The sequence below is a fragment of the Euleptes europaea genome, chromosome 6 (assembly GCF_029931775.1).
Source record: "Euleptes europaea isolate rEulEur1 chromosome 6, rEulEur1.hap1, whole genome shotgun sequence".
In the NCBI taxonomy this organism is placed as follows: domain Eukaryota; kingdom Metazoa; phylum Chordata; class Lepidosauria; order Squamata; family Sphaerodactylidae; genus Euleptes; species Euleptes europaea.
This window is the reverse complement of record NC_079317.1, coordinates 59,570,538-59,592,912: the sequence shown is the minus strand read 5'-3', so window position 1 is coordinate 59,592,912 and position 22,375 is coordinate 59,570,538. Positions and strand designations below refer to the sequence as shown.

At 44.2% G+C, this 22,375-nt stretch overlaps 1 protein-coding gene across 2 annotated transcripts in view; it reads left to right on the top strand.

The window, feature by feature from the left end:
* The window catches only part of CSTPP1 (centriolar satellite-associated tubulin polyglutamylase complex regulator 1), a 137,591-nt gene that overhangs the window by 11,525 nt on the left and 103,691 nt on the right, over positions 1-22,375 (top strand). For both annotated transcript variants that reach the window (XM_056851476.1, XM_056851475.1), the window contains exon 2: positions 8,055-8,157. In XM_056851476.1, coding sequence (XP_056707454.1) covers positions 8,130-8,157 — 28 coding nt within the window. In that variant the 5' untranslated portion in view covers positions 8,055-8,129. The remainder of the gene's footprint in view (positions 1-8,054; positions 8,158-22,375) is intronic.

Below are 22,375 nucleotides of genomic sequence, written 5' to 3'. Positions count from 1 at the left end.
CCTGAGGAGGGCAGGTTTTGGGAGGGGAGGGTCCTCAGCAGGGTATAATGCCATAGAGTCCCCCATCTAAAGCAGACATTTTCTCCAAGTGAACTGATCTCTGTCACCTGGAGATTAGTTGTAATAGCAGGAGATCTGCAGCCACCACCTGGAGGCTGGCAACCCTGTTGAGGGGGAAAGGATGTTTCAGATCATGATGTTAAGGCCTGTTTTCTGCATCTTGTGTAGAATGTGCTGCAGACTTTCTTAAATTGGATATTACTGAGCATAGATGGTTAAGTTTCACCTCAGCCTTCTGGAATGGAGGAAAAAAATGGCAACCCATGTTGAAAGTATAAAAACAAATAGTTGATTTAGTATGTTAGTTGTATAGTACTTTTGATAATGTCCTAGGTAGGCAATGAGTGGAATAAACTGGCATATTTGATTATCTAGATTCTAGAATAAGGAACCTAATATCACATATGCTGTCTACTCAAGATCACGTAGTGTGGAATAGTTACCCTGTAAACTATTTATCTGCTGTATCAAATTCTGTAAGAGCAGTGAAGTAATAGATGAACTTCTCCATGTATCTTTTCCTTCCATTTTTGTGTCTCTTTATCATATGAGCTACCATTGCTACTAGACCAGGGCCTTGGGCTGCTTTTGACCCACCCAAGTAATTGTACACAGGGTCTTGCTATTTTTATCTGTGGAATGTCAGTGGGCATGTCAGTGTGTCACCATGACCTCCACTAACCAACATGTGTCTTGCCTACACTTGCTCCTCTGACTGTACTACCATCAGCTCCATCTGCCATTCTCTGCCAACTCTCTCTGGCATTCATTCCAGCAGTGTTACTCATATTCTCATTTGAACACTGTTCCTTACCCACAAGCACCCATCACCACTTCTTGAGAGTTGGACAAACCCATCAAACAATTGCCCAAAGGATGGATGGAAGGCAGAGTCATTTTGGAGTACTATTAAATGGCAGCAGACTGTCAGGAATTTTATTTTAAAGATTTAAAACACACACATACCGGGTGGGTTTGATTTAAATCTCTAGTCAGTACAGCCCATTCCTGAGCCTTTTGGTGGACGGGGATGGCATGGCCTCCAATGAGGTTCCCTGGCCTCCAACAGTCTTTTAAAAAGCCTTTTTAAATTTAAAAAGTAAAAAATGGGGCATTTCCCCCCATTGAGAACAGGTTTTTCCTGGTGCAGCAACGTTGTTGCTGGAGGGGCATTCTCCGGCCCCAAACGCTCCGGGTACAACACCCCCGGGACAACTTGCACCATTGGGACTCCAGGGCTGCGATGCGCAGGGAGGCCGGCTGAGTGCCCAAACGCCAGCATCCATGCCACTCTTGGTGGCACAAGTGGACTGGGTGCCGGCGCAAGCTGCCCAGACGCCGGCATGGCCACTTGCTCACCTCCTGAGCTGTTTTGGCCTCAGAGCTCAGGGACAGGCTGCCCAATTTGATTTAAATTACGGTATTCTACATAAAAACTCATTATTGCTGGATTAATCTTAATATTTACAACCAGATGAGAGTTTCATTTTTAGAATAATAAATTTTCAGATTATTTTTACAGTTATATCAAAAATTACTGATTTGATTATACTATTAGAAATAAATAGAAAAATAATTATGAAATTATTGCAAGGTGAACTATCTCCAGTTTCATTTGGGCAACTAGGCCTTGCATTTCTTTGTTGTAGTGTTTGCATTTTGCGCGCATGCCTACCTTACTCATAGGTAGAGGAACTTCATTAAAATATTCCCAAACTGGGTCTCTTTTACGGCCTGCTGCCATTATAGATTTTCTCCTCCAGGGACAGATAAACCTCAAGCTATACACACAAAGATCCCAAGATTTATAGAGTATTCTGCTCAAAAGGTTTCACTTTCATTTTTACTGCTTGCTCCTCCCTCCTAACACTTAGTTCCTTGTGCAGATCTATTGCACTACAAACAATCTTCTATTCATTGAACTTCTTGAAATTTAGCACTTAAGAGGTAAGCGGTTGATTCTGTGTACAAAGGAACAATGGGATTAAGGTCTTGTTTATTTCATAACATTTTTACCGTGAAGAAAAGGCATGTTATCTCTGAAGACACAAAATCACAGTTTTGAGAACTGAAAAACCAAGCTTCTGTGATCATATCTTCTAGATCACTGGTTCCCAACCAGGGGTCCGTGGACCCCCAGGGGTCCGCGAGAACTAAATTAAGGTCCGCGAAACAAAGTTATAAACCCATACTAAATTAATATTTTCAATTAAAAGTTCTCTATTGTAAAAATATATATTCAAATATTATTCTAAGTTTAATGTTTAACTAACAGTTATGATTACAGTTGATTTTCAAATTCTCTGAATTTTTATTTTGAACCTTGGGGTCCCTGCACCGAACAAAAAAGTCCTAGTGGTCCCTGGTCAAAAAAAGGTTGGGAACCACTGTTCTAGATGGAAAAATTGCTCAAAATAATCTAACAGAAACCTCTGTAAGAGCATGATGTTGTGAATGGATTAATGGACTTCATTTACAAAAAATGTAAACATTGCATGAATGTACAGTCTCATGCGACATAATTAAAAACTAATCCTTATTTCATGATGAATAACCTTGGAACTATAATTTATCTTAAGTAGAAAACTATTTAAACTATCTTTAGATAGCTTTCCCCCCCAAAAAAAGCATTTTATTAAGAAAACACCCAACGATAGATTTCCCCCCCAAAAAAGCATTTTATTAAGAAAACACCCAACTTAGATTTTAAAAATCTGATTTAAAAACATTGATTTTTATCAATTTTGCACACATACACACCTGCCACTTGTAGAGGTGGCAGTAACACTGACAGGTAGGATGTCTCTTTTAAGATTTTGGAAGCACATTGTGGGATCAACATTGGTGTCCATCTGAGAAATATATTTGAGGACAGAGCAAAGGGCAGGGTATGATTGGAAATAAAAATTACCTTAGCTTTGTGGGTGGGGGACAGAGAGAGCTTGGGGTAGCAGGAAAAAAGGGATCTGGCTAATCAGGCAATTCAAGAGTAAGGTGAGGCCAGAAAAAAATAAACAGCAGTGCACAGCCTATGCAGGCTTCAGTGGATTTGTGGCACGCAGCCAGTTGCTCAGCAGTAAGAAAGTCACTCTGCACTTGCTCAAAGGCATTTTCTTTTGCATATTCTATGATTCACCTCACTGGTATTAAAAACTGATTCCAGGGGAAGAGCCCTGGCATAAATTAAGCCCTGATTACATTTATCCTGATTGATGTACATCTGAGAATGTCATACATTAACTCCTGATGCATGCATACTGTGTTATTTAGTTAAAATGAGTAATGTATTATTTGTGGATACAACTTTCTAAAAACTTTAAATTGGAGAGGTAATTATTGTTGTTGTTAGGTAAGACAAGCAGAGAACCCTCAAGGATTTGGGGGCATCTTATTTCCCCCACCCCCGTATCCCTCTCCCCCATTATTTCCTCTTTCTAGGGTTGCCAACCTCTAGGTAGTAGCTGGAGATCTCCTGCTAATTCATCTGATCTCCAGCCGATAGAGATCAGTTCACCTGGAGAAAATGGCTGCTTTGGCCATTGGACTCTATGGAATTGAAGTCTCTCCTCTCCCCAAAACCGCCCTCCTCAGGCTCCGCCCCAAATACCTCCCGCTGGTGGCGAAGAGGGACGTGGCAATCCTGCCTCTTTCCCTTCCCTGGCAGCCCCATAGCCTCTCCCATTTTCCTGCTTCTTTCCCACCTGCCAGCCAACCTACCTTTATCTGTACCCTGGCCCTTAGCTTTCCCTCTTTCCTTCCCCATGGCAGGGTCTCCCAGGGAAAATCTGGGGCTATTTGCATGGTGGCTGCTGGCACTGAGCCAGACCTATTTGCATGGGTAGTGAGTTTCTGGTGGTCACTGCCAGGCTTGTGCCTGTTAAGTCTTCTTCCATCAGGGGACATTATGGGGGGACCTATTCCAGGGCTGTTTTCCCCTCAAGTCAACCCCTGCTCCCCCTTCCCATGGCGTTGCTTTCCAGAAACTAAGGTTTGGAAGGGCTAGCAATAATGCTTTGGTTGCCTAGTAACCTTCAGCATTGCCACTGAGAGCTTACTCTTTTCTAAAAGTTGCAGGTATTGTTTCTTTATTTTGGGGGGTTCTAATACCCTGATTGTTTTAACATTTCAGTTTTTTTCTGCCAACCTGGTACTTCCTTCTGCTTTGCAGAGAAACCCACTCTTATGTGTCCATTTCTCCATTTTGTGGATCTGTTGATGGTGTGGTGTGTTATGTTCAACAATATCTTAAATGATTTTTAAAAACTATGTATTGAGCATCTGGGATGCATCAAAAGTAGCTTTTCTTTTCTTTTTTTCCATCATGCCAGTAAAAACCAGGTTTCTGGCCATCACAGGCACAAAAGACAGAGAATCAGCAGAGAAGACAGGACTGATTACTGCAGTAAAATAGATATCCAAGAGAGAAGCATCACCACACATAGTGTCTGGCCTTCATATCATTAATCAAGCATCCCCAGTGATTAATCAGTATGCCATTAGCCAAAGCAGAAACTGTTGTATTAGCGTTTCCTAAACACAGAATCCATGTTCGTATATGTTAATCCTCCGATTTACTTTGTGCCTTGGACTGGCTGCCCAATGATCTAATCCTTATAATGATCTAATCCAAGGTCTGCCCACTGTGCAGATCCAAACAGTCTGCACTCATAGCTACAATTTCGGGTTCTGCAAACCTGGGAGAATCCCCAGGATTTGTAGGGAAAAAAAAATGAGTTTTTAAAAAGTAAGTAATCTCTTCCCCAAAGTTAATAGTAGTGTCTACATGCACAGGCATGGTGGAAAAAACATGGTGGAGTTTGGATGGTGTTTTGAGTGGTCATAGCAACACAAAAAGGCCACACAAAAACTTGACTGTGATGGCTAACAAGAAGTTGAAAAGATGATGCCTATGCCGATTTACCTCCCCCTGCCTGCCTGTTACTATACTCCCTTTTCTTGCCACATTGACAGAAATGGAGAGACAAACATCTTCTCAGGAATGAGGGAACGGTAAGGGCAGAGAGAGATCATCTGTGGCCTCAGGTGGCCTGAGGATTTCCCCTCCCCTGCAGTTCCTAATGGATCCCTGTATCCTATTTGAATTGCCTGCCACAATTTTATGGATCAGGTCAAGTCTGTCTCAAAACCCCAACCCAGACCTGGGGACCAAAGAATCATTTTGTTTTTGATGCTCTTTTCTTATAAATGGCAAAACTATTGGATTTTTTTGCAGTGGGCACTTTTCACCAGCTCCATACCACTAATGTTTGTGTAGCTGCTTCATCCCCTATCTGCCCAAATAAATGTGGAAACTAACTCGTTAAAAAAAAGAAAAAAAGAAAAAAAAAGGAGAACAGAAAGGAAAATTGTCAAGGAGCTGATAGAGAGTAGTAATGAAATATTAAAGGTAATTAATTGATGGAAACATTCTGTGAACAGTTTTTTTCAGCTACTAGCCATTAGAGATATATGATATTTTACAGAAATACTGTGACATTGGTTGCTTCCAATGGTTGCTGTTGCCCCCTCAAACTGCAGCTTTTTTGGAGGGGGGGGGGTTTCTGGTTCCTCTGCAAGGTTTTCCAGACCTGTAGTGGTACAGTCTTTCCAGGAAGATTGTACCCAAATGGGATCTGCGTAGATGGGTAGTTCTGGATTCCCTTACCTCTCACCTCCATCTGGCCCCATTTCCTCTGCATTTCCTCTCATGCCCACCCTTTTTCCTCCCTGCATCCAGTGGATTTCTTGCCTGCTATAAAAGACGGTAGTAGGCATGTCACTCTATAGCAATATCCCCCTGTGCAAGCACTGGGCCATTCCTGACCCATGAGGTGACGTCACATATACTTACTGATTTTTTTAAAAAACCTGCAAAAAACCTGCCCATGGCAGGTGGGAGCAGTGGTGGAAGGGGTGTGCAGGAAAGCATGGAGAAAATCCTTGAACAGGGCCTCTGTTGCCGATGTGAATGTCTCTGCATTTGTAGTGGCAGTGAGAGCAAACGGAAGCAGCCACTGCAAGCAACTATTGTTGTAGCATCATGATAAGGATTTTAAGACTGTACGTTGTGGAATATAGTAAAGAAGATAAACATTATGTGTTCTATGCCTGTGGGTTCAGATTACATGGCACTTCAGTATGAAGTGTATGTTTGACTTTATGGTGTGTGTAACAATTATCCTGTATTCGAAGCTCAGGGCTGTGGGCATTGGAGCAGGCCGAATCAGAAGTGTCTCCCCTTGTCCACGATGTTAGAAAATGCTGCCAGGTGCAATGGGGGAAAAGGACTGGCCTGTTGTATTTGGGTTTAATGAGTAACTGGCTCACATCTTTTCTGGGAGACGTGATCTCTGAGTGCAAAAATTGGGCATGGAGGCAAAAGGGAGGGCGGAAAGGGATGAAAACAACCTGGCTGCTGTTAACTAGGGAGTGTGACTGACTGAGTTGCACGACTTGTTCTTCCCTGAGGCGACACAGGTGTGTGGAGTTATTTTTCTTTAATCACTCACATAAATTAAAATTTATTCCTTTGCATTAAAATAATTAAATAAAGCTACGCCCTGTATCTTTTATTGCCAGATAATATCTTTGAACCTCTGGCTCGCTGTCTTACTATCAGCTGCAAGGTATTTTCCAGGGAGTGCTTTACCCATTCTGCTATTGTCCTAAGCCGTGTTCTAGACAGTGGAAAAATCCCTGATAGCAATCAGAACTCAACTGAAGTTTTAATTATGATGCCCACTAGCAAATAATCTTCCCCAGGCCTCTCTATGAATCTGCCTGCTCTTCCTTCCTACTTGTTAACCATGTTGAAATAAAAGAGGGTTTTCTATTCGAGGTACCAAATATGGGTGGAATAGGTTTGCTTAACCAATTAAAGGGGGTTGCAGAACTCTGATGGGTCTTCAGAAGCAGGAAGTGAGAGGGTATAATTGGTACCGAGCTGTCAAGGAACAGATAACTTCAGCCATTCCTACTTCAAATATATTTCCTTGGACTATTTTCTTAGGAAATGTTGCTACTTGCCCTGGAACTGTTAAGGAGCCAGCGTGGTGTAGTGGCTAAGAGTGGCGCACTCTAATCTCTCAGCCTCACGTATCTCACAAGGTTCCTGTTGTGGGGGGGTGGGGGAGGGGGAAGGTGATTGTAAGCCGCTTTGAGACTCCTTTCGGTAGAAAAAAGCAGGTTATAAAAACCAACTCTTCTTCTCCTAAGATGGAGTTTTGAGTATGGGGCATGTGCTGTTACGACAGACTTTGCAATGACTAGGGCTGCTTCCTTTCCCTTCCTTATATGCTGATTGCTGAACAGAGCTGTGTGAGGGGCTGGGGAGGGGCTGTGGCTCAGTGGTAGAGCATCTGCTTGGCATGCAGAAGGTCCCAGGTTCAATCCCCGCATCTCTAGTCAAAGGGACTAGGCAGGTAGGTGATGTGAAAGACCCCTGCCTGAGACCCTGGAGAGCCGCTGCTGGTCTGAGTAGACAATACTGATTTTGATTGAACACGGGTCTGATTCAGTATAAGGCAGCTTCATGTGTTCCTGTGTTCTGTACTCTTGTTTGATTAACTCTGAGCATCTTCAGTTGACCCTGGGCTTACTTTTCCCATGCTCTAGTATGTGTCTCCTACAGTTTAGACAAGTCTAACAGCAAGACCATTCTTGAGTGGAAGGACTAGCTCTTCCCCTTTTCTTGCAGAGATATTGCTGCGGATGGTTAGTGGTAGGACACTTCCTGAAAGCACTGGGGAGGGTGGAGGGTCTGGAAGAGTCCTCTGTCTTGGCCAGCATCACAGTGACTAAGGTTCATGCCAAATGCCCCAGATGTTTCGTTTTCTTGGGAAACAAGAGGTAAGAGGCAAGTTTAGAAAAGCCTATTTACAGAATAGAAATCCTTCCCTGTGAATAGAAGGACTGTGTACCAGCCACGAACAACAGATTACAATGAGCACAGATGCTTCAGTTGTCTCATATTCTCCCTGTCTCTTTGTTTTCAGCGCAGAGATATGTCCTCACGTATATGGAAGATGCAGTGAGCCAGCTGCTGGAAAGCAGAGAGGATATTAGTCAATATGGTATTGCCAGATTCTTCACTGAATAGTAAGTACATCAGGATGCCGCCAGTAGGGACAGCCTAAAAGGAGATCTTGAAAGCAGGCAATACACAAAGAGGAAGGAATAGAGCACATGTTGATTGTGTTGTGACAATGAATTCTGAATTATCCTGTACTACTTACATGCTTAACATACATAAAGCCTGAAACTTAGATTATGCCTACTGCCATCCTTAAGAAATCTGTGCAACCAACTTCTGCTTGTCTTGTTGACAAGAATTGTTCAGTCCAGGCAGCAGTTAATACTTGGCAGAAGAACTTAGGCAGATCTTGAGAGGGAAGGCGGGAAGGGTGTGTCAGTGCTTGGCTCTCGTGGCCCTTTTTTACATGCCCAGGATAATGCCACTTTGGGGTCAGGAAGCAATTTTCCTCCAAGCCAGATTGGCCAGGGTTCCTGGAGGGGTTTTTGTTGCCATCTTCTGGGCATGGAGTAGGGGTCACTGGGTGTGTGTGTGTGTGTGTGTGGGAGATAGTTGTGAATTTCCTGCATTGTTCAGGGGGTTGGACTAGAGGACCCTGGTGGTCCCTTCCAGCTCTATGATTTTATGATTCTAAGAGGTTAGCTCCGCAGTTAATACTTGGCAGAAGAGGGTAGTTTCAAAGGACTTATTAATAATAAAGTTTAATTTGGACTAGTGAGAATTATTACTGTGAGGAAGCATTGCCAGCTTTGATGTCTAATAATTATTAGTTTCAAGTTGGTTCCCATTTCACTGCCAACATATGCTATGTTTCTTTGAATGCAGATGTGAAAACATTGACATGTAGCAATCCTTCTAATACTTCATTTCTAAAAATATCTGGTCTGGCATCTGATTGAGAACAGATGCTGGCATGGAAGATGAGATCAGTAGCCAGGCTGGACGAAGGAACAGGAAAGTTGCAGAGAAGATGTTGCAAAAACCTGTGTCACTGTACATGTAGGTACAAGAATTCATGGAGGAAAGGAGTATTCATGGCTTTAGTTAGAATGGATACTAGTCATGCTACAGGCCTGTTCTCTCTAGTATCAGAGGAGCATGCCTATTATATTGGTTGCGGTGGAACACAGGCAGGATGGTGCTGCTGCATTCTTTTTGTTTGTGGCTTCCTAGGGGCACCTGGTTGGCTACTGTGTGAACAGACTGCTGGACTTGATGGGCCTTGGTCTGATCCAGCAGGGCCTTTCTTATGTTCTTATAATTATAGGGCATAAGCATGCACAGCATCTTAGAAGTGGAAGAACATTAGCGGAGCTGGGAAACTCCAAAGGGCTAAGCAACAGAACCTGTGTGATATAGTCGTTAGAGTGCTGGTTGGAATAGTATCTCAAAGACCCAGATTCAAATTCTCACTGAGCCATAAATCTTACTGGGTGATGTTGGGCCAGTCACTCAGCCTAATCTGCCTCACAGGGTTGTTGTGAGGGTAAAATGGAAGAACCTATGAATCAGCTGGGCTGGGAGACAGAGGTGCTGGCAAGGGGAGGTGAGTGCTGGTTTTTGCCTTTCCTACAACTGCTGGGGAGCATTAATTAACAGGTAGCTGGGAGAGTGAGTGATTGTAGCCCAATTGTAGCCTTCTAAGGAGTGTTTTTTGATTGGTGCTGGGTGGAGCTTGAGTGTGAGAGGCACGGGCTGTAAGCATTTAAATTGCAAATGCTCCTCCTCGCTAGAGACTGCATTTGAATCAGCTGGATGTGACTCAACTGTGTGAGCAGACTGCTGGACTTAATGGACCTAGGTCTGATCCAGCATGGTCTTTCTTATGGTTCTTATGTTCTTAGCCTGAACTTTTTGGAGGAAGAGTGGGATAAAAATATACTAAATAAACAATAAAAAGTTGATTACTTGATGGACAAATAAAAGTTTGAGGCTTGCTTCTCACACAGAGTTTTTCCTATATGGCTTGTAAAGAAAAAATGTACACCAAAACTTGCATAGTATGGCTTTAGGGTTTATGTTGCCATGAATTCACTGATAGGTATACTCAGTGATCTGTGATATGGTTGTGTCTGTACTTCCAGTTAACTAGGCTTCAATCATTTTGTTTTCTACAATGCAAGAGTATGCCAATGAAGTTAACTCCCATGATTGTAATGAAGTATTTTGGCCAGTAGATTGAGCTTGCCTTTTGTAAACATCTTCACATCAGCTGTCATTATGTGTAAGTACCCTCCTTTTCTCCTTTGCATCCTGGTTATCAAATCATATTGAGAAAAAAAAGTATGCTTGAACTTTTGTATGTGCAGCTATTATTAAACTGTCAGTGTAACCAAATGCTGTCCTAAATAGAATAGTCTTCAGCTGCCTTCCAAAGGTTGAAAGTGAGGGGTTGGGTGCACCTCCCTGGGGATGTTGTTCTGTAATTGTGGGGCTGCCACTGAAAAGGCCCTCTCTCATGTACCCATCAAACGAGCTTCTTTGATTAGTGGTACAGTCAGGAGGGCTGCTCCCTGTGATCTTTATTCCCAGGCAGGATCATATGGGAGAAGATGGTTCTTCAGATAACCTGGTCCCAAACCATGTAGGGCTTTAAAGGTCAAAACCAGCACCTTGAATGGGGTTCAGGAGTGGATCAGTAGCCAGTGTAATTGCTGTTATATCGGGATCACATCCTCCTAATAGCTGGCTCTGACCAGCAGTCTAGCTACAACATTCTGCACTAGCTGTGGCCTCCAAACACTTTTCAAGGGTAGCTCCAAGTAGAGCGCATTGCAATAGTCCAGTTTAGATGTAACTATGGCTTGGGTCACTATGGCTAGATCTGACTGAACCAGGAACATACACAGCTGAAGCATCAGCAGAAGCTGGGTAAAAGCACTCTGGACCACAGCAGCCAAATGGTTTTATAAGGTTACTCCCATGTTGCAAACTTGGCTTGTCAACAGAAGTATAACCCCATCCAAGACAAGAGAGATCTCAGGTCCTTAGTCTGCCTTTCTATTAACCGAGAGAACCTCTGTCTTGTCAAGATTAAGTTTCAGTTTATTCACCCTCATCCAGCCCATCACTGACTCCAAGCACCAGTTCAGGACATCAAAGCATCCTTGGAATTAGGCAGATAATAAAAGTAGAGCTGGGTATCAGCCACACATTGATAACAGTGCAGGCCATATCTCCTGATAGATCTCTCCCAGTAGTTTCATATAGATGGAACCCTGCAGAACCCCACTGGCCATGGGGCAGAGCAGGAATCCCCCAACACTACTTTCTGGACCAACCCCCCCAAATAGGATTTGAACCACCATAACACAGTGCCTCTAGGTCCCAGTGCTACAAGGTAGCTCTGTGGGATGCTATGGTTGATAATATCGAGGGCCGCTGAAAGGTCCAGCAGAACTAGCAGGGTCATATTCCCCCATCTAGTTCTTAATAGAGGTCATCAACCTAGATGACCAAACCCTGGCCTAAAGCCGGATTGAAGTGAGTCCAGAAAATCAGTCTCTTCCAAGAGCTCCTGGAGCCGAGAAGTAACTACCCTTTCTAGCACCTTGCCCAAGAATGGAAGATTGGAGACTGGCTGGAAGTTCTCCAACATAGTAGAGCTTAGGGAGAGATTTTTTCAGATCATTTTTCTGATCATTGCCTTCTTGAGCATGGGTGCTATAACCCCTGCCTTTAGGAACCATTTACTACTCCCCTTACCTACTCAGCCAGCCCCCCTCTGGCAGCTTTTATCAGCCAGGAATGCCAAGGTTCATGAGCACACGTGGTAGGTCTCACCTCTCCAAGGATCTTGTCCACATTCTTAGACTCCACAAGCTGAAAAGTATCCATATAAATCAGTCAAGCAGGTGCCAAAGGTACATCATCTGAACGTGCATCCACCCTAACATCTAACCCAGGCAGATCTGGGCGATTTTGGCTGCAAAGTAAGTAGCAGATTGATCACAGTGGGCTGTTGTGTGGTCAGAATCCAGTTCCCTGGGGCTGTGATGTAAAAGCCTCTGGCCAACATGAAACAGCTCAGCTGGATGATACAGTGATGGTGGAGAAATATTGCCTTTTCACTGTTATCACCGCCACAGAGTGGGCTCTCGTATGGACCCTGTTTCACATTTGATCAGTCTCGCTCTGACTTTTCCACTGCTGGAGGTCTAGCTGTCGTCCCTCCTGTTTCATTGCCATTAGGTCCCTGGTAAACCAAGGAGTCTGGTTGTCTCTGTCTGCGGGGAGGGGGTGATTGTTTCAACAGCCTGGGCCATTTCCTTGTTCCCGAGTGTGGTAAGGACCTTGACAGAATCGTCAGCAGCCAAGGTGGGAAAATCCCCAAGCGCCGATAAGAAACCCTCAGGATGCATCAGGTGCCTGGCATGGACGACCTTAATGGGGTGCACCACCCCTGCGGAGGAAGCAGTAAGTCTAAAGTCTGTCAGGTAATGACAAGGTAGTAAGGTTTAACTCCCCCACCTGCAGATTACCCTCCCCATCAGTATAATAGACCAGATCCAGGGTTTGTGTGGGGCTAGTAATTAATTTGGGGCTAGTAATTAATTGGGACAGGCCCATGGTCGTCATGGAGGCCACAAAGTCCTGAGCCACTCTTGACAGCTTGACCTCTCGGCATGGATGTTAAGTCGCCTAGGACTACTAGTCTTGGGGTCTCAGCCGGCGTGCCCGAGACTAGTTCAGCTAGCTCAGGAAGGGGGACGGCTGGGCAGCAGGGTGGACGGTGTACCAGCAGACTCCCTACACTGTCCTGGTCACCCACCTTCAGGAACACACACCCAAAACCGATAGACCACTGTGACCTCACTTCCTGGTCCCCCTGACCTAGGAGGACACTGCTGTGTCAGATTTATACCTTCAGCCTCATCAAACAAGGTCTCTAATACATGCCAGATCATCCTTTCCATACAGGATTATATTCTGAATGGCTGTAGTTTTTCCATTTACTGACCTGGCATTCAGCAGCAGGATCTGAAGGCCAAGGGGCCCAGCCTCGGTGCAACCAGGTCTCTGTTGTCTGGGAGGCAGACTTGAAGGAAGGATGGCCAACCAGTAGCTATGTCTCTTTCTCCTAGAATGGTGGGTCTGCATCCTGCCATCATATCTCCCTCCACCCAGGACCAGGGGAATAGCAGCCCCCACCAGGCACATACCCACTGGGTATCCCCCCAGTAAGGAGACAGGTGAAGACTAGTACTACTTGTGTAATGAGGTTTCTTCTTTATGAAAGGGGACTTATTAGCAGTCATAACATCTGAGAGAAAGCGTCATGGTTTTGTGAAGTCACAGTCAGATATCCCCCTGTATTTGTTTTCCTCCAAAAAGAAATGCTTTGAGTGTCTTTTGCCCTCTGCTTGGAAGTTAATTTATCAAAAACATCTGAAATATTAGGATGCTGCTTAAGGGGAGAGGAAATGATGGCTGCTTGCTGTGTCAAAGGGGGTGGGAGAAAACACAGCCGAAGTGCACCGACTGGGCTGTCCTCACGTAGACCTAGAGGTGGGTGGCTGGTAGGGGTGATAGGGAAAGTCCTAGGCCATTCCCCGTGTACAGCCTAGACCTTGCTGCTGGGTGAGAAGTGAAGGACGGGAGGGGAAAGGGCAGAAGCTTTGCTGACTGCTTCTTTCATGGCACATGATACCATCATGGATGCACAGCGGCACAGAGCAGGACATGCTCATCTTCTCCATCCCTTTCTTCCCTTGATCGGCAGCAGGATCTGGGCTCCATGCAGAGAGCAGAATGCAGGAGAAAAAAGGAGGCAGAGGGGGCCAGCTGTTTGTCTCAAGGATGTTTTGGAGCACCCGCAGGGTGGGTGATGAGGAGACCATGTCCTCTGCCTGCTCTGTCGTCATTCATTCGTTATCACACCTGCAGTGCTCTGAGGCATCCTTGCAGGAAGCATACAGCACACCTTCCATCCTTTCCTCTATCTTCTGTCCCCTCGAGCACTGTGTTCTGGCCTGTAGACAAAGAAGAGATGGCGGTAGTATGTAGGCTTTGAAGTAAGCCCATTGCACATTGCTTCTGTGTAATCATGATCAGAGGGAGAAATTCCTGAGCAGTTACTGAGTCACATCATAATCCTATGTAGGTTTACTCAGACGTAAGTTCCCTTATATTCAGTGAAGCTTAATCACAGGTAAGCTTTCTGTGCTAGGCTCTGCCCTTCAGTCTGTTCAGAAGTTGATTTTTATATCCTGCTTTTTCTCTACCATAAGGAATCTCAAAGCGGCTTACAATTGCCTTCCCTTCCCCTCGTCACAACAGACACGTTGTGAGATAGGTGGGGCTGAGAAAGTTCTGAGAGAACTGTGACTGTCCCATGGTCACCCAGCAGGCTTCATGTGGAGGAGTTGGGAAGCCAACCCGGTTCTCCAGCCGCTCTTAACCACTACACCAGCTGGCTTTCATATATAGAACCACTCTGATGCTTTCCTTCAAGCATAGTTTAAACTTCCCAGTCTGTTCCTGCTTGTAGCCATTTAAATACTAGAGTTATTGTAGTATATGTTTAAAGATATACTATATTTTCTTGTGCATCTATTTTAAGTATGACAGCATGGAACAAAATCCTAAACCAAAAAAGTTCAGGACGGGGAATGTGTGAACATTTTTTGCCTTAGGTGCCTGCCAGTTTATAGTGACCAGATTTCCAGGTTTCTCTCTCTCTTGACAAGACCATATAAAGAATTAAGTATAAGGAGCTATTTTAGACTACTGTGTTAAAAAATAACTATTTTGGTAAGTGTAAGGTTCTTAGGTAAGAAGACGGGCAGCCGATTTGGGGGGGGTGGGGGATGGCACAGCCACGACACCACCAAAGAGGCTTCCCGGCCACTGTGGAGAAGAAAAACCTATTAAAAAAAATTAAAACATAGAAAAAGGGCAAAAAAGCCCCAATGCCTTTAGCAGGGCTACACCACCCGAAAAGATGGCATAGCCACGCCTCTGCTCCGAGGGGCGATCCCAGGCTGAAAGAGGCAAGGGAGCTTTCTGAAGGCAGTTCTGCCCCTGGGAACATCCCCCATGCTGGCATACGCTGCCTCTTCCAGAATTTAGTTCCCAAAGTGGCGGCACTGGCGGGTGAGGCTGGTGCAGCTTTGCACCGCCCAGGCGCCGCATAAGTGCCCCTTATCATGGGATAAGTGGGCCCTTGTGCCAGCATGGGGTCACGCTAGTTCCTAAGGAGCTTTCCCCCCACCCAGGAATGCACCCTTAATGTTCTGTGTGGTGCTGTGTTCCTCTAAGGTAGTGGTTCCCAACCTTTTTTTGACCAGGGACCACTAGGACCACTAGGTGCAGGGACCCCATGGTTCAAAATAAAAATTCTGAGAATTTGAAAATAAACTTTAATCATAACTGTTAGTTAAACATTAAACTTAGAATAATATTTGAATATATATATTTTATAATAGAGAACTTTTAATTGAAAATATTAATTTATTATGGGTTTATAACTTTGTTTCGCGGACCTTAATTTAGTTCTCGCGGACCCCTGGGGGTCCACGGACCCCTGGTTGGGAACCAGTGCTCTAAGGCTTATCATTATGCTCTTTCTGGTGGACTTCCATTTTATCTTACTGTTTTTTTGAGAATAATAGGTTGTAAAAAAAAGAAGAAGAAGAAGAGGCTGATGATTTGAATTTAATGTTCTGTTCAAGGCATGTAATTTTTCCACCTCCTTCTTCCTGGATCCCTCCAAACATTGCCCACAATGTTCAGGGGACCCTGTGGTCAGTTGCTGTGTATGGCATGTGGATCTGCAAAGGGAAAGGGGAAATCAGCCCCAAAAAATCACACACACCCAAAAAAATCACACACACACACACAACCGCCCTTACGGATAACCTATTATTTATAATACTATCAGTGGAACTGAATCATGGGGTTTATTTCAAGTATGAGTTGCTTATAGCACCATCCTAAAATGCTTGAGATGGCGCTGTTAGGCTCTTTGGCTGCATGTCACACGTATTACCTGTGTACTCTTGTTAGAACCTGGAAGATTTTGGCTTTAGTGTTTTTAAATGGCAGATATCCCTAACAAAGTAGATTTTAATAGCTGGGTAGGCATTTTGTGTTGCCTCTTCGAACCTTCCTGTAGACAAGATAGGCAGTGTCAAGAACCCAATGAACTAGTTAAAAATAGAGCGTCTCGAGCAAGTCTTTGACTGCTCAAGCCTCGTGCATTGGTATAGTGGAGAGCTGCAAGATCAGGGAGCTGTTGTCAGGTCAGTAGGGATAAGGAAGGCCACAGCTTTTGAGAACAACTGAGCAGAGGAATGCCATGCTGTGTGTGGCACAGGTGGCTGTTTGTGTAATGAGCATTGCTGGAATTCTTTACATTCCTTATTACTTCCCAGCCAAATCTGCTTTCTAAGCTCACACAGGAAGAGAGAATCCTCTAAATGACTTGTGTGCGCAAGGCTCAAGTGAGATGTTCTCCAGGGTTGCGTGATTCTTTCTTCAAACTAAAAGTAGTGTTGCACAGACTGTATCGAAGCCGGAGAAAGGAAGGTGGAGAGAGGCTGATTAACTCTTTCTCTTCCAGTGGTTTTTTTTTTAATTCAAAATTGCTTTCACCAAGTTGTGTTTTTTCCCCCCAACTGTGAGGTGAAATGTATAGGGGGGAAATGCACATAAGCCAAAGCTTCTGAAGTTTTATTTTGAACGGAGAAAGAAATAGAGTGGAAAGGGTTAAACAGTCTCTCCCCATCTGTCCTTCCTCTGTTCCAATTTGTAATCTGGCCAGGGCTGCAGTTGGATTAAAAAAATGACGAAGGGAAGAATCTCTGAACTTCCTATAGTGTGTAGCTTGAGCTTCAGTCAGGCTGTCTGCTATTTGAATTACATTACCTATCTGAATTGACACTTGCACCTTACAGTTCTGATCATGAGGATCTTGGTAATAGCGGAAGTGCGCTCTCTAGTTTTATTACATTTTTAAAGTTTTCTAGCCCTCTACCCCACCTTCTTCCCAGCTTTCATTTCCACTTTTTGATCTGATGAGCCTTTGGTACTCTGGTCAAACAAACCTGTGATTGGTTCTTGTAGGTTATCCGGGCTGTGTAACCGTGGCGAAACATCTTTCCTGATGTTTCGCCAGCAGCTGTGGCAGGCATCTTCAGAGGAGTAACACTGAAGGACAATATTTTTGAAAACCTGTGATTGTTTCTGTAAACACGAAGGCACAATAGAATATGAGTAAATGACCGTCAGAGCTCATCTTCTATACATTAAGACTTTCTGAAACTGGGATCACATTTCTCTAACACTCCTGAAGAGAGGATATGAAATTCCAGAAGGGGTTTCTGTTCAAGCCGAATACTTGCTGGAGACTCTACAAGCTTGTGCAAGAGAGGATGGCCATTTTCAGGTGCTGTTAGTATGATTTTCCTTTTGGGAGCTATAGCTGTATGTGCCACTATCGTGAGGGAAGTATGGACAGGCGAGTAGAGTGGGAAGTACCTAAAGCACAGTATAAAAGATTTACTTCCTTATTTCAATATTTTCAGTTACCTTAAACTATGGTAATTGATAAGAGGTCCCTTTTGGGCATCATCCTTTCAAGGCGAGATGACAACAGAGCAAGAGACACTCCTGGAAGGTGCCATCTGTGAGGCAGTACATCCGGGAACTGAAACTGGAAATTCTGGCAAACAGAGCCAGCCACCTTGAGCCAGGAGGAAAGTGAGAATATAGATATTTTAATAAAATAAATGAGTAGACATGAACACATGAAGCTGCCTTATGCTGAATCAGACCCTTGGTCCATCAAAGTCAGTGTTGTTTGCTCAGGCAGCGGCTCTCCAGGGTCTCAGGCACAGGTTTTTCCCATCACCTACTTGCCTAGTCCCTTTAACTCAGGGGTGGGGAACCTTTTTCCCCCCAAGGGCCATTTGGATATTTATAACATCATTCGCGGGCCATACAAAATTATCAACTTTAAAATTAGCCGACCAAGCCCCAAGCAGACAAATGACCCAGATGACCCCTCCCCCCGCACGGGCAGGCAGGCATCCAACCGGTGGCGCACTCACCCACTTGGTGGCACAGGATGGTCTGTTGCACGAGCCAGGCATAGCCGTCCAGCAGCACTCCGGAGTTGTTCCTGTTCTGCATGGTCGGGGCCAGATTCTGTAGCTGGCTCCTCCTACCTCTGCCTGCAAGGATGAAATGAGGACACACTGGCTAAGAACTCGACCCCACGCATTCTGACCCTGCCTCCTTTAACCCCTCCATTGTCACCACTTCCGCCCCCAGCCCTCTTGTAGTACAGAGGGAATACGTTTCTCCATGGCCTGGGTGGGAAAGGGTTAACCCAGTTTCTTGGATCGTCCTAGCAGCTCCATAGCTAACGACTCTTCTGCAAGGGGGGGAAAAGATTCCTTTTCTCTGCAAAACAAACTCACATCTGCCTTGAATAGAGGCTATTCCTGTCCGTGGGAGGGGGCGGATCACCAGTCTTAGATCCTTCTGAGCTAGAGATCTGCCAGGACCCACAAAGGGCCAGACCAAATGATTTCGGGGGCCTTAAACGGCCCCCGGGCCTGACGTTCCCTACCCCTGCTTTAAGTAGAGATGCCGGGGAATGAACCTGGGACCTTCTGCATGCCAAGCAGATGCTCTACCACTGAGCCACTGCCCCTCCCCAGTCCCTGAGTAGGCATCTCAGGGAGTTCGCAGTCCCTGAGTAGGTGTCTCAGGGAACAGACAGACAAGATAAAGATGGCAGATCTCCATTTGTTTATAAAATGTGTAATCCGCCTTGAGTCTAGGTGAGAAAGGCATACTATAAATAATGTAATTTTTTTTTAAAAAAAGACAAACTGTGCGTAAGAGCAGCCCTAATTTGGATTGAGACCACACAGGATTGGGGAGAAGTGGCTTAACTCATCAACCCCTGCTTAGTTTCACAAATCTAAACCAGCCACCCCAATCGTTAGCATTGTAAAGAAAAGACAATTTTTTAAAGAGCATTGTCTGAGCACGTTGTATTTCAGTTAAAGGCCGAGCTATCATCTGTTGTCTTTTACCAGCCTAGTTACTTGTCAACTCAGCTGTCTTTATCTCCATCTTTATAGCTTTCCCCCCCTTTTGCTTATATTCTTTAAATGTTTTTCATGGAAGTATTATTATACAAAAGCTGAAACATATCAAACAAGAGTGTTGTTCTCACACACTTGCACAAACAAAAGATAATAATGATCTGGCTACATGCTTTGATCACATTCAAGGTAGATTACTATTGTGACTTTGAAAAGTATTTGGAAACTTGAAATACATGAAGTGCAGCCTCAAAATTACTTACTTGCTGGAGTAGGGAACAGCAAATATATACCAGTTTACACTAGCTACTAATTTGCTGCTGGGAAAAAGTCAAGTTCTAAGGCATTAAAGGCTTTATAGATACTTCAAGGACCAGCTACCCCTGCATGAGCCTGCCTATAAGCTGAGATTGCTTGTGAGGACTTCTGTGTGCCCTCACTAGTAGAGGTTAGATGGGTAAGCACCAGAAACAGGGCCTTCTCAGATGTGGCACCTCAATTGTGGAGCTCCTTTCCCACAAATATTTGCATACTACTATTGAGTTTTACACACCAGGCAATTTTTTAAAAAATCCCCACACTGTTTGACTTTTTAAAGTCTTCCATAATCTCTTTCTTCTTACAACTTGTTCCTTTTTTTGAGTAATCTAAATTTTTATACTTTTTGAAGCTGCAGTGGGAGTGTAGAACATGAAGCTCCTTGAAACTATTGACAAGGTAGCCCCTCTCAGACCATTCTCACCCCTGAGGCATAAACCAGCCCCCTGGTATACCATGGAACTTGGTGACCTGAAGAGGGCCAGGAGATGTCAAGAAATACACTGGTGATGAACTTGTTCCAGATCTGATAGTTTATGCTGTAGAGCCCATTGGAAGACCTATGAAGCAGCAGTGATGGCGGCAAAGAAATGTTACTACTCTGCTACTATCGCATCAGCTAGTTCACAACCATACCGATTGATCAAGGTAGCTCAGCAACTGATGATGCCAAAATCTGAGCCTTTATTGTCTCATGGAGAGACAATTAGCTGTGATACTTGTCCCCAATTTTTTGTTGTTGAAATATTGAGAATACACCTTGATCTGGATATCAGTTGTAACACGGGCATGCCAGAAGCAAGGCCTAATACATTACCTGGTCTATTTATGGATCATTTTGACCCAGTTTCTGTGATGGATGTCAGTAAGATCCTGGGATTGGTGAAGGCCACCACTTGTACTCTGTACCTTGCCCATCCTGGGTGCTAAAATCATGTAAGCACCACATCAACAAATCCTGAGTATCTAATATAGATCAGTCACTAACTCAGGGCACTTTTCGTTGGTCACTCAAAGAGGCGGTTATTCGTCTGCTACTTTAAAAACTATCCTTACAGACAAACTCTGCAAAGCAACCACAGTCATGCAAGTTCCTCACCTGCATGGCTGACAACGTCCTCCATGAAATGGGGGAGATAGCTACGAGGGGCTCAGCCATTCTTGACTTATTACTGACCAACAGGCAAGAGATGCTAGATGAGGTGAAGGTGGTGGGGACCTTATGTGGCCAATTGTTATGGCCAATTATCGCCCAGTCTCTAACCTGCCCTTTCTGGGCAGTGTGATTGAGAGAGCAGTAGCAGACCAACTCCAGGTCTTCTTGTATAATCATCTGGTCTAGACCCTTTTCAGTCTAGCTTCAGGCCCGGCTATGGGACAGAGACAGCTCTGCTAGCTTTAGTTGATGACCTCTGTCTGAGTGTAGACAAAGGTCATGCCTCTTTGTTGCTCTTATTGGAGATAGTTGGAGGCAGAAGTAGGTATCAGGATGCGTGCTGAAGTGGTTCAAATTATTCCTTACGGATTGGACTCAAAGGGTTGCTCTTGGAAACCAGCTATCATCAGTGTGGGACCTAACCTGTGGTGTTCCACAGGGCACAATTCTATCCCCTATGCTTTTCAATCTCTATGTAAAGCCTTTAGGACAAATCATTTGTAGTTTTGGGGTTGGTTGTCATCAATATGTTGATGATACCCAGCTCTATATATCCTTATCCAAGTCTCCTGGTGATGCGGTAGAGGTCCTAAATCAATGCTTGGCTGCTTTGGTAAATTGACTAAGAGCAAAAAAACTGAAACTAAACCCTGTTGGTTGGGAAGGCAGAGATCTTGAAGGACGTTGAATTCTCCACTTTTGATGGAGTTCAGCTGACCATTGCTGATTTGGTTAAGAGCCTTGGGGTTATACCGGACCCAGTGCCACTGCTGGAGAAGCAAGTTAATGCTCTAAGAAAGACTTTCTCCTGACTCAGCCTATCCCATAAGATGGCCCCTTACCTTGATACGATTGATTTGGTCATCTGGATCCATGCCATGGTGACATCCAGGCTAGACTACTGTAATGCACTGTACATTGATTTCCCCTCAAAATCAATTCAGAAACTCTAGTTGGTGCCATTATTGGGAGCTAGCTGGAACATGCATATCGCTCCCATTCTACAATCACTACACTGGCTGCCCATCAGTTAGCGGGCTCAATTTAAAGTATTGTCTGACCATCATATTTGCGAGTCTAACTCTCCCCCTATGTACTGCCACGACAGTTTCACTCATCTGAACAAAGTCTTCTGCAGGTGCCAACCTGCAAATGGGCAAAATCAACAACTGCCCATATATGTGCCTTCTCCATTGTGGCCCCCACCTTATAGAATGGCCTGCCTGAGGAGGTCAGGAAGGCTTCCACTCTCCTGGCTTTCTACAAACTATGCAAAACTGAATTATTTCAGAGCTTTTCTATGGAAGCTATAGAGTTGCACTGTACTAAATGTTTTACAAAGTTACTTGCATAAATTACTGTGCTTAGCTTATTAAAACTAGGATCCTACTATGTAATTTTTGTATCATTTAATGTGTCATTTGAAGACTTATGCTTTGCTTCAATTCTGTTTCTAGATTTCTGATTGGTTCTACAACCTTAATCCTATTGTACTGTTTACTGAATAACCCTTCCTGTTGATTGTATTGACTCACTCTGTGTAGTCCACCTTGAGTCCAAGTGAGACAGGCAGACTATAAATACCATACAAAAAATAGTCTAATGCTTTTAATATTGCTTTTATGCTGCATTTTCTTTTTCTTTTCTTTTTTCGGTCTTATTCATGGTAGTATATGCGTATACAATCTTTATCTGATTTCTGTAAGCTGCCTTGAGAGCAGAAATTGCAAGTGCAGGATATAAACGTTC